The 12,724-nt window shown below is 45.7% G+C and overlaps 1 protein-coding gene across 7 annotated transcripts in view; it reads left to right on the top strand.

Moving 5' to 3' along the window:
- Positions 1-12,724, top strand: part of LOC122744035 (uridine-cytidine kinase-like 1) — a 77,428-nt gene extending 64,704 nt beyond the window's left edge. For 6 of the 7 annotated variants that reach the window (XM_043989346.1, XM_043989347.1, XM_043989348.1 and 3 more), the window contains 8 exons: positions 5,169-5,188; positions 8,147-8,245; positions 9,467-9,560; positions 9,854-9,916; positions 10,089-10,211; positions 10,459-10,566; positions 11,077-11,233; positions 12,420-12,724. In XM_043989346.1, the coding sequence (XP_043845281.1) occupies positions 5,169-5,188; positions 8,147-8,245; positions 9,467-9,560; positions 9,854-9,916; positions 10,089-10,211; positions 10,459-10,566; positions 11,077-11,233; positions 12,420-12,496 (741 nt within the window). In that variant the 3' untranslated portion in view covers positions 12,497-12,724. Of the gene's footprint in view, positions 1-2,277; positions 2,295-5,168; positions 5,189-8,146; positions 8,246-9,466; positions 9,561-9,853; positions 9,917-10,088; positions 10,212-10,458; positions 10,567-11,076; positions 11,234-12,419 lie in introns of all 7 variants that reach the window. The other variant, XM_043989350.1, reaches the window with a different exon arrangement.

Consider the following 12,724-nt stretch of genomic DNA (forward strand, 5'->3'; position numbering starts at 1 on the left):
AAACTCGGGGGTATTGTACCTTTCCATTCCACAGAATGCATAAGGGCAGAGCCAGTTCTTTCCCATCCTCTCCCCAACTCCTTCCACCGTACGTGCTATCACTGTCATTCATGTTATCAAGGTATGCTAAGATCTTGATCCTGCTGGATTTGCTGTTTCTTCATTTTTATGGGGGCAGCTAGGTGGCGCCAGCCCTGGAGTCAGGAGGACCTGAGTTCAAATGCAGCCTCAGACACTTGACCCTTACTAGCTGTGTGACCCTGGGCAAGTCACTTAAAACAAACAAACAAACATTTTTACTACCCAGTTCCTAAAAGAATAGGTGAACATTCCAAAAAACTTGAGCATCATTGCTCTCTCCACACCCACTGCTCCCTGTCTCTAGCATGTTAGGTAGGTGCTCACAGGCATGCTCTGCTCATGGAGATGTGTGCCTCTCAGAGATAGCAGAGTGACTCAGCTCCTTCCTAAGTTGAGAAAATAGCATCTCCCAGAATTTACTTATTTTATATCATGATTTTAACCTGGGAATGTTATTCAAGGAAAACCCCAATTTTTAAAAAATCTTCTCAAGAATGAATGGGAGGTTAGGGCCAGCTAGGTGGCACAGTGGATAAAGCACCAGCCCTGGATTCAGGAGGACCTGAGTTCAAATCTGGCCTCAGACACTTGACACTTACTAGCTGTGTGACCCTGGGCAAGTCACTTAACCCTCACTGCCCCACCAAAAAAAACCAAAAACAACTAAAACTAAAAAAAAGAATGAATGGGAGGTACCTTTTTTGGCTATTAACTTTTTGTTGTACTGGAGCACTTTGTGAACCTTCTTAAGCTATATTACAACCAATAATATGCTAACATAGTTTTCTGGTTATACTGGCACACAAATGCCTTATCCCTCTGATTAGTAATTGTGGTTGCTTAGAGAAAAGTAGCTAATAGGATACTTCTTTCAGAGCAGCAAAGCTATCTGGACCTTTAATAATCTCATACATATGTCATATTGAATCTTCATCATAATCACTGACACAGCCATGTTGACAAAGCCTCTTACGTACATTTTCTCATTTGATCCTCCCAACATCCATTCCTATGAGGTATGTACTGCAATGATTATCTTCATTTTTCAGATGAGGAGATTCAAGTCCAGAGAGAGAACGTGTTTTGTTCATGGTCACACAGCTAGCTAGTAACTGTCAGAGGCAGGACCTGAATGGAGATCTCATTGGTCTTTCCTGACTGGGTAGAGCCCACTCTTTCCACTGTGCCACCACACTGCCTCCAAGGTCTCCTGTGTTCACCCAGTCCATCCCTTTGTTTTTAAACAGGCTTCACTTAAATTTTAGTCATGGTGGGTGGCCTTTGTTCTAAAAACTGTGGAAAGTGTTACTGACCTCTTTGAGGTGCTCATTTTGATGGGAACATCTGCCATCCCCCACACACACACATTTCCACTCTTCCACTTCCTCTTAACTGCCTGAATTATCGTAGATCTTAGTGTCAAATTAATAAAATTTAACATTAAATTTAGGGAATTCCAAACAATCATTTCAGAGTCTTCCAAGCATACTGGTACCAGGCCATCCTGGCATGACCACATGAGGGCAATTTTAGTAGATTTCTAAATGCCTTTTAATGCATTTCTTTTTAACTAATATGCTATTACTTATCCTGTCTACACACATTTACTGAGCAGCCCCTTTGTTCAGGGTACTGTGGCTAAGTGCTATTTTAGCCACCCTGGTTCCTGCCCTCAGCATTGGATGACGGGAGTCCCTCTGTATGTTGTGCTAAACAATGAGCAATATTTTTGCCTCGTACAATTGGCTCTTCTCTGTGTTCAGGGTTGACTGATTTCTGAGGCAGGTTCCCTGGCCTCCCAGCTCAGCATTCCACTGGCAGCTTCAGGACGTTGTGTCGCACTTCTCTCTGTTTCTGGAGAAACCTGAGTCCTACTACCTCATTGGAAGACACATAACAGGAAGCTGGACTTGGGAGGTCTGGATGCCCAGGCTATTTCACCTAGTGACCCAGGAGCAGAAAAGTTCCCAACCAAGCCAATGGTCTGAATTTTGGCTCAGCTTAGCCACATGCTTGCTGTATGGACCAAGAAAATCCAAATCTTCATAATTGGAAAAAATTATGAGGGATGTAATGAGGATGTAGTGAGATTCAGCTATGTTTTTCTTCTGTCTTTGAAAAGCAAAATAATGCCTTTGTTGCTATTAATGATGTGTAACTCCAATTGCATTTTGTCTTTCTGTGTTGCTGCCACAGCGTGAACTCAGCGTCAGGTAAGAATTTTAACGTTGTCCTGTCCACAAAAGGTGAGGCATTTCCAATACCTTGGTTTAAGGTGTTAGGGAAGGGTGATGTAATCAAGGTGCATCTCTACATAAACCAGATCTTCCTGGTTGATGTTTCACTGGGCATCTAGTCCACTTATCTGCATTCACAGAGTAAGGAACAGAAGCTCAGGAAGGGAACATGATTTGCTTGTGGTTGCCCAGTGAGCCATTGGCTAAGCAAGGCCTAGGATCCATGGTTCCTCCCTCCCAGGCTGTTGCTCTTGTTGATGTCTCACCCAGCTTCTAAAGGCTCCGTTTGAGAAGAGCCCTCTCTGCCTTTGCAAAGAGGTGAGCAGGTTTGTTGGGTTCCCTCCCCCCCACATTGTGGATGAGAACAGTACTTGATCCTTTGGGAGGTGGAACTCAAAATCATGCTTTGTTTTCATGACAGCTCCCATTTTTTGCCCAAGGAGTTGTCTTCATTTTTGAAAAAGGAAGTTGTGGCCATGAAAAAAAAGGCAAATTGTTATTTCCTCCTTCTGGATCCTGTCACATTGGCAGAAAATACATTTTGCTTCCAAAGATTGTGAATGTGAGGTTTCTTTCTTCAAGGGCTGCCTCTTTTTTAGGAAATTTTGTCTGCTTCATAGCAAACTTTTGATGGTTAAAGCCTGATTTTAGAGCGGAGATGTTTTTAAGAGTAAATATGATTTTTTTCCAAGATCAATATGAAAGAGAAAATAATGAATTTCTCGTAATTCCTTTTGGTAGCAAAAGTTGCTTGAAGTTTAAATAAGTTACTTGCCTGGAACTCCTTCCCCACTTACTGTGATAAACTATCTCCATTAGGACTGATTGCTCAAGATCCATGGGAAGAGTAGCCAGATGGGAACCAGATACAGTAAACCTGCCTGCATCCCCACAATCTCCTTCTTAGCCGACCCTAAGAATTCAGCTATACCCTAAACAGTAAAGCTTGCTGGGTAATGGAGTCCTTGAGTATCTCAGAGAAAGGATCACCCTGGCCTGTGCACGTACATCCATTTGCTGCTGGTTCCTTAGCTGTCTGTGGAATCTGGTTCAGAGGCCTCCTGAAGAAAATTTCACTAGTGAATTTAAACTTAAACTCCATGTTTAAGGAAGAACAACTAGAAAAAGGTTGAGTCAAATATTGTTGAAATAAACAAAGCATAGAGGGGCAGCTCTTCTCATTGGCTGGCCTTCAGGGTCACTTGTCTTCCTGAAAAACAGAATTATTAAGTGGGGAAATAGTTCCCATTTCAGAATCATTGGAGAGGTTCACCTAGGAGTGTCCATAAGTGATTGTCTTAGGTGATTCTACTTTCTCTGCACAACTGGAAAAAGCTTTGAGACTTTGGGATCCATTTAGAATTCAGAGTTTGAAATTAGCTTGGAATTAGACCCTCTAGCCTCATAGTTTGTAGCAGCAGAATCCGTTACTATGAATGGTATGTTCTAAGGTAGCCATACCCTTTAACTTCGTGGTTTGCAGTCCAAAACATAATCTTCCTTAGGGAGGAGCCACATTTTAGATACCAAAATCCACATCGATGGTGTGATTTGGTGATGGATATGTCAGCCGTAAGAGCCACTGGGTATTTGAAATGCCTCTCACACGTTCAGTCCTTGTTTCGTCTGCTTAGCTCTTTGCCTCTGGTCTGCTTCCTGTAAAGCTGCATGATGCCTTTACAAGGCACTTTCTGAGAATTGGTCACCTCTCAGATTTTATTTTACTTGTTCTTTGTTTCCTTTTGAAGTTTTTGCTTTGCAAAAGAAAAAAAATGAAAATAGTTTCCAAGGTTTCAAACTTTAGAGAGTGCCTGAGAGCAGCCTGCTGAATTTTCCATTCATTGGTCAGCCACCAGGAAGTGGTGGCAGGAGGCCCCAAGTACCTTCTTCAGACACAGGAAATATGATTACTGTGCTTGGGAGAAGTTCCTTCCAGGGCCCCTAGCAGGCACATCACCAGGCTAAGCATCAGTGGACAAGTCTGCAAGGACACAGGACTTGTGGTCTGGTCTATAGACTTTCCTAGACTTTCTCAGTTTCAGTCAATGGATTAGGAAAGTGTTCCACTCTTTCCCTTCTGTGCAGCCATCTTACTAATTAGTACACTACAGCTCCAATCTCGTCATCTGTAGAAATGTCTCTTTCCTCTACCTTTATCCAACTATCCTCTCTCCTCTACCACGATTCCTACCTCCATCCTTCTTATTAATATATGGCCAAGAGTAACAGAAGAATTCAACATATTGACATATCTGGGGCCACTCTGCTGTGTGTCAGAGCACAATGATTGGGAAACATTGGGTTAGATGTAACCCAATCTCTAGTCCATCTTCAGATGGAGTCCTGGGATGGGTGGGGTAGATATATACCTGATAAAGATTCTCCTTATTCTTCCCTATCCTCCATTATCAGTCTTTTGGTACCACATGGAAGCCAACTTACAGGCAAATGCCTGAATCCAACAAACCTCTGGGATCTCTCCTTGTCAGGGACACTTAACTTAGACTTGGGCATCTGGCCGGGCAGGTATGTATTTAGAAGGTCCCTGGATTCTGTGGCTTCTTGGGACTCTGTAGCAGCTCGGCCTAAAGTACAGCCCGTCAAGGAAGCAAACAAAGGCTAATTGGATAAAACCATCATAGGGTTGGGTTCAGGAGCCACTGTGATAGAACTGGGACATGTGACCAACAATGTGAACCCCTATTGGGAGGGACCCCTAAGTCCCTAACTAAATAGCTTTCTTCTTTTTGTTCTCTTGTTATTGTTGTTGTTGTTTTTGTTTTTAAAATGAACCCTATGTGTTTCCTGCCTTGTTCCTTCCCTGAACATAATCTTCAATCTGATGAGCAGAGGAAGCTACGCTGGGATATGTGAGGAAAAAGTTACACTTTTTTGATTCTGATGCTAATTGTTTTAGCTTGGTAGTTGGGGCCACAATCCCTCTCTGCTTGACTGGGCTCATTTGCATGTGGGGGTTCGTGTGTGCGTGTACTTATGCATGGGCACGGACCCACGTTAGGACAGTGAGGGCACCTCCCCCCCCCCCAGGCACAGCCTGCAGCACCCTCTCCAGGATATTTTTTAAGATGCCGTTCCATCAGATAACCTAGGACCTGAGCCAGGAGCCAAATAGGCCTTTTAGCTAATTGTTCCCATACCGCCATTGCCATTGTTTGTATGGAAGCCCACAAATAGCACACGTAATGGGTTTGCCATCGGTGCTCAGCCTTGTGTTCTAACACTTCTGTCCAAGCCTGGGGCACTTGGAAAACTTGGATACAGTTACCAACACTAGCCTATCAGCTAGGCCACTGTTTTGAACTGTAGGAGCCCCTGAGTTATCTCTGAGTGCTGATAATTCTTTTTAGAGAACCCAAAAGCAGTTTGATGTATGGTTATTGGACGACAGATGAACTCTTTACCCTCTGTGGAAAGAGAAGGGAAGGGCTGCTCTCTCTGATTAGATGCAGTTAGAGCAGCTCTGACAGATCTACCACGACCACTTTCCCGTGCCTGCTGAAGCAGGGATTCTCCCATCTCTTCTCCAAGAATGGGGAGATGTGAATTGTGACTCATCCCCAAGAGAAATATGTCCAAACACCATTGAATTTGATCCCAAAGAAGTAATTAGATAAAGAATTGAACAACAACAAGATCATCCCTGTTGTTTTCAGAATCACAGGCACAAGACTAATTTGTATTTCTAAGGTTTAAGTCTCCCTGACCCATGTTTGTTTGATCTCAGGTTGTGGAGATGACTTCTGCCTGTGACAGTCTAGACAGGTCACTAAACTCTGCAGGACAGGGTCTTTTTATCTTTTCTTTTTCTCATTTGTTTTTCAATTGTTAGTTTTTTAATAAGGGTATGAATATAAGTGCCTGTCTTCCCAACTCACCTTGCCCTTTCCAGCCTTGAACTCTTGTCACTTTGGTCCATTTGAAAGTTTCAGGGAACTTTTGGGCTAAATAAAAACAACTTTTTTCAAGAAGCTAAGACCTTTAAGCCTGTGAGTAATCATTTCTGTGGGAACCTGAAGTAGGAGTGTTAAAGAAATCTGTTTCTTGGGTTGAGAAAGAGGTAGTTCAGAGAGAACAGAAAAAGCTACTCCAATTCTTCCTCACAAACCAGCTTTGGCATATTTCCTGGCCCACTGAGGTGTTCTCTCTATTTTGTAATAAAAATTACAGCCTTATGGGAGACATGACACTGTCAGAGTTGATCAGCTTTGTCATTTGGACCAGCTCAGCTCAACTGAGAACGTGCCATTGAGAACAGGCTATTTCCTGGTCTTTGTGCTACATGTTTCTCTCCTATTCTCCCTCCTCCCAATTCCGCCCTCACACAGACACCCCATAGATTACCACTAAATATTTACTATTTGACTATTTTCCCTGACTTCCCCAAGAGCAGCTCTCCTAAATTCTGCCTTTGAACTGCATAGAGGAATTATTTCCAGACCTAGGAGCTGATTCACTGTCACCTTCTCCCCCTTGTGGGGGCTTCGTCACCTAGAAAGCAGATACAGACTTGCCTGTGTTTGTGCAGGGGTCAGGGAAAACTTACTTTAGATCCAATGGAGCAGTCACATGAAAGGCAGAGGTGCCCATAACATGGCGAGATAGTCAGAACACTTTAGAGGTACTGCCTTGCCAGACAGGCTTTATTATCAAGTGCTAAATGCTATTGTGATTTGCATCTGCTGGATCAGGAAAAGACAGGTTGGTATGCCAAGGTGGATATTCCCACTGTCTCCCCTCCTTGCTGCTTGCCTAATAATCTGCTGCTTGATGATTAGCTTGTGTGTTCATTAACCCAAACTCCTTGGCCCCAGTGTTGTTCCCAGTGTATAGCAGGTAGCTGGGGCGAGTACATGGTCCCCCCCTTCCTAGGGGCTCCAGAGAAAGGAGGTAGCCTATATCCTAGCCACATGGAAACCCAATACAGGGGCAGCTGGTGCAGTGGATAAAGCACCGGCCCTGGATTCAGGAGGACCTGAATTCAAATCCGGCCTCAGACACTTAACATTTACTAGCTGTGTGACCCTGGGCAAGTCACTTAACCCCAATTGCCTCACCAAAAAAGAAAGAAAGAAAGAAACCCAATACAGCTCAGATAGCCACACAGCAAACTTCCTGTGTTGATTTAGAATGACTGTGCCCTCAGTGCTATCTGAAAGATAAGCCATTCTCTGGAGGGTTTTAGGATGTATTTTCCTTTAATGAACACTCTTTGCTAAATTTCTCTCCCTGAATGGAAATGAACTGAGTAGCCACTGTGAATGGCCTTTGGCCACTGAACTTTCTATACTCTAGATGATGGTTCCTATCAAACTTACTAAGTGTTCACAGCTTTCAGAGTAGTGTCTGGACTTTGTGTTGAAATGTAGCTGCCCCATTCTAGTCTACAGTGAGATTGGAGACTTCTTCCACTCTGTACCATCTAAGACCCCTCAGTTTCCAGCTGGGATTTGTGCCTCCCCTGCCTCCAAAGGAGTAGGCTTACAGTTTCTAGCCCATCCCATGTTTAAGTCAAGTCTCCAAGTGACAGAGTTCCAACCTTGGAGGGACCAGAGGTTTTAGACTGTTCTAATGGAATGATTTGGGTGATGGGGGAAGGCTCACTAGCTGCTTGGCCTACAAGAGTCAGCTTTTATGTGTATTATACCCCCTGCACCTGCCTCTGCTGTATCACCCTAGAAGGACCTACCAAGCCCACATGGCTGGGGGGATAGTTTGGGAACAGTTTCCCTCTAGTTCTTTTTGGCTATGGTGGCTTTGCCTCTCCCTTGATGGGCCTTCATGAACTTTGCTTTTCTCTTGATTTCTAGGGCAGCATTGGCCTCAGCTCACCAGTGCCACCCTCTCCCCAGGACCCTTAGTGTGCTGAAGAGCACCCCCCAAGTAAGGGGGATGCACACCATCATCAGGTATTCAGGAATAGCTGGTATAATCCCTGGGATGAGGCTGTTTTCTTGGATCACCTTGGGGTCTTCATCTCTAGGATGCTACACAAACAGTGCAGGAAGGGTCGGCACTAGTCCATGATACTTGTTGAATTAGGTGTCTTTCAAAGCCACAGTCATTATTCTAGAACTTTCTCACTTTCAACTGGTGTAATCCCCTGGCTTGGGTAAAGCTGTGTCTAGTTGGTTGATGGGGCAGGTAGAAAGAGTTTGGGGTTTTGCCCATGCCCTGCCCCAGGGTATTTCTCCTAAAATATTCAGAAGCAGATTTCACTTTGATATGATGGAAAGACTTCTGAATGATTAGATCTCATTGGAAGTGAAGTCCACTGTTAAGATCTTCAGACTGTGACCAATGACTGACTGGGGGATCAAGAAAAGACCTTGTGTAAGATTCGGCACTCCAGATCTGCTTTGAAGGAAACTATGGTTTCTACAAGAAGGACAAGGCAGATGTGTTGTAAACTTGGAAGACGGGGGCAGCTAGGTGGCACAGTGGCTAAAGCACCGGTTCTGGATTCAGGAGTAGCTGAGTTCAAATTCGGCCTCAGACACTTGACACTTACTAGCTGTGTGACCCTGGGCAAGTCACTTAACCACCATAGCCCCGCCAAAAAACAAAAAAAACCTTGGAAGACAGGTCACACAAAGGCATGGAGGAGAGAGATGGTCAATTTGGAATGGAGAGTGCAGGAATCGTGGGACTAATTTGAAATAAAACTGGAAGTTGCCTCTTCAGAGGGTATGGATTAGACTATAAGGTATCTGAGTCTTCCAGCTCTGAGAGTCTTTGATAATGGTCAGACTGAGACCACCCAGTAGACAGAGCCTCTAGAGGCCAGCCCTAACTGTACTCGTGTCACAGCTGGGGAAGATGGCTTCCTTCCTGCCTACAGAGGAATTCCCCCAACCCCACTCCCCAACCTGGTAACTGGACATTACCCTGACATACCTCAGGGCTCACCACCAGGAGATGATCCAAGAGAGAAGGCTCTGAAGTGGATGTAGTTCCTGAGATGGTCTGGGTACTCAACAGGATCTTCGGTGTTCCATTAAATTCAGTATTTGTTAATTTCCTATTCTGTGCTTAAAGAGTAGGATCTCCTCCTGTTCCTGGGTAAGAAGTGATGCCATCCGCCCTCTCCTCCCCCCACTCCTTCCTAAACTTAGCCATGTCTTCTCCAGGGATAAGGAGACCAGTCGGGATGAGTTTATCTTCTATTCAAAGCGACTAATGAGACTCCTCATTGAGCACGCTCTCTCCTTCCTGCCCTTCCAGGTGAGTAGCCCTTGTGTTGCAGGATTTGCGTTTGATGGGGAGAAACCCAGGAGGTTGTAATTTGGCAGGTATGGAGACTGGCTAAGAGTCCCCTTGTCTGTAGCAGGAACTCAGGAACTCCTGCTTTCTCTTGGGAGGGAAGCAATGTCTTCGTTGCTTTGGAAGGAATCACCATCTGAGAGTGGGATCGGGCCAGTAGAGAGGAGGGATCGGACCAAATGGGGAAGTTCAGGCCCTTGTAGGGCAGCCAGATTATGCTTCCACTGATGTCTTTCCTCTCTCCTTTTGCTTAGGGCTGCACAGTCCAGACACCTCAGGGACAGGACTATGAAGGAAAAACTTATGCTGGGAAGCAGGTAAGTGACAAGAAAGGCCTGAGTTCATGTTGAGGGTTGGGGGGGATGACCATAATGGTTGCCAACCCAGCAAAATATATGAAGAGAACTAAACAGGTTCTCGGAATATGAGCAGAGCCCTTAGACTGAATGACCACTCTAGACTCCCTACTTTCTTTTGCTGTGGGGGCAGATCACGGGGGTGTCCATCCTAAGGGCCGGGGAGACCATGGAACCAGCTCTGCGGGCCGTGTGCAAGGATGTCCGGATTGGCACCATCCTCATTCAGACCAATCAGCTCACTGGCGAGCCAGAGGTGAGGACACAAGGAGACCCACCATTGCAGGGAACATAGGGATGGTCTGAAACTTTGATGTTGTCCCAGAGGGTGGGTGCCCCGGGATGGTCATTGAATGTGTAATGAGCTCCTAGGCCAGTGTGTTGGCTCCTGACTTAGAGCTTCTCTACAAAAAGCACAGGGAGTGGGGTTGGGACTTTACACAGGGCAGCAGCTGCCATCCTCCACTCGGGTCTGACCCCAGCCTTCTCTCATTGCTTCCCAGCTGCACTACCTCCGACTCCCCAAGGACATCAGCCAGGACCATGTGATCCTGATGGACTGCACGGTGTCCACTGGTGCGGCAGCCATGATGGCAGTGAGAGTATTGCTGGTGAGTGAAGAAGGCCACATCTCTGCCCGAAGGGCTGCCACCTGGGGTTTGTCACCCAGAGCTAATGGTGGGACACAGAACTCTTTTGCAGGACACAAGTGTCTGATGTTGCTTCTCTCCAACCTGGACAAGGTGGAATTGTGGGATCAGGCAAGAGAGTCATGGGATTTAGAGCTAGAATTGAAACCCATCAGATTTCTTTTTTATTTTTTGGCAGGGCAGTGAGGGTTAAGTGACTTGTGACTTGCCCAGGGTCACACAGTGTCTGAGGCTGAATTTGAACTCAGGTCCTCCAGAATCGAGGGCTGGTGCTTAATCCACTGCGCCACTTTAGCTGCCCCCAAAACCCATCAGATTTGACAGAGAAGGAAACCAAGGCCCAGAGAAGTTTATGTGACTTTCTTGAGGTTGTTACCGTGCTAAGTAGCAGGGTCAAGGGGGTGGACCCAGGTTTTCCGACTCCAGGTCTTGGCATACTCTCTGTTCCCCTACACTGCCTTCTGCCCTCAGGATCACGACGTTCCAGAAGACAAAATCTTCCTGCTCTCACTGCTGATGGCAGAGATGGGTGTCCACTCTGTGGCCTATGCCTTCCCTCGGGTGAAGATTATCACCACAGCTGTGGATAAGAAAGTGAATGACCTTTTCCGTATCATCCCTGGCATTGGTGAGTCCCTCAACAGCCTGAAGCCCTCTTTGACCTAAGTCAATGGCAGGGAGTAAGGGCCTGGGTAGGAAAATACTCCTGACCCCCAATTGTCCTTCCAGTGAAGGAAGACTGGGGGTTGATTATCCACAAACCACTTTTGTGGGGCTTTGAGTTCATGTCATCAAGTCATTTTAGTCATGTTCGACTCTTCATAATCCCTTTTGGGATTTTCTTGGTGAAGATCCTAGAGTGGTTTGCTATTTCCTTCTCCAGCTCATTTTACAGATGAGGAAACTGAGGCCAAAAGAGTTAAATGACTTGACCAGGGTCACACAACTCATAAGTATCTGAGGCTAGATTTGAACTCAGGTCTTCCTGACTCCAGGCCCTGAGCTCTATCCACTGCCAACTAGCAGCCTCTTGGAGTGTATAAGGTGATTTTTAAAAATATTCCTCATGTTGTAGAGGAGCAGGTAGAGTTTCTGAGCATCATCTCATCTTACCCTAAATGACTTAGTGGTGGGAGGAAGAAGGCAAGAGAATTTTGGTTGGACAGGAGGCTTCTGGTCATCATAGACATTGACAGCAGGAAATAGGGGTGGTGGGATTGGGTAATGGGGAGAGCCCTGTCTGGAGTGAAAGTTAAAAGACCTGGGGCAGCTAGGTGGCACAGTGGATAGAGCACTGGCCCTGGATTCAGGAGGACCTGAGTTCAAATCCAGCTTCAGACACTTAACACTTACTAGCTGTGTGACCCTGGGCAAGTCACTTAACCCCCATTGCCTCACCCAAAAAAAAAAAAGAAAGTTAGAAGGCCTGGTTCCAGTTCTGCCTCTAACTTGAGGTAAGTCACTTTTCCCTCTGGGCCTCTGAGAATCATCTGCATCAGTATTGGTGGGTGACAGACAGATCCTCATGTCACATTTTAAAAAGCCATTTTTGGCTCTGAGTGCCCAGATAGCAGTGACACTTCCTGTGCTCTTGACAGAAGGTGGTCTTGGGAGAAGTACTGGGGCCCAGGAGTTCCAGAGAATGGGCTGGTTCTGGCAGGAATCGCAGTGTTCTGGGCCCAGTTGTGTGCCTTTGGCATTACCTCCGGTATGAACCCAGACAACTACAGCCCACACCGTCTGACCCTCTCCTTTCACTCAGAACAAGCCTGGGGAATATCCCCATCGCAACATTCTTTCCCTTCCCTCTGCAGGAAACTTTGGAGACCGTTACTTTGGGACAGATGCCCCCCCTGACTGGAGTGATGAGGAAGAACTAGTCGGGACTTAACGCGTACAGCCTTCCAAGGGAATCCTTGCCTTCTCTCATCCATTCCCCTCCTCTGAACAAACCTTCCCAGGGACTCCAGAACAGGGCCGTGGAAGGACCTGGACTTCCACTTGTAGGGTATCAGTGGAGGGAGAAGAGAGATTAATTTATTTTGATTTAACTTTGCCAATATAATTTATTCCAAAAGTTTTATTTTAAAATGAAATAAAAATTTTAGCCAAACTGAGA

Source organism: Dromiciops gliroides, chromosome 2, assembly GCF_019393635.1.
Source record: "Dromiciops gliroides isolate mDroGli1 chromosome 2, mDroGli1.pri, whole genome shotgun sequence".
NCBI lineage: Eukaryota > Metazoa > Chordata > Mammalia > Microbiotheria > Microbiotheriidae > Dromiciops > Dromiciops gliroides.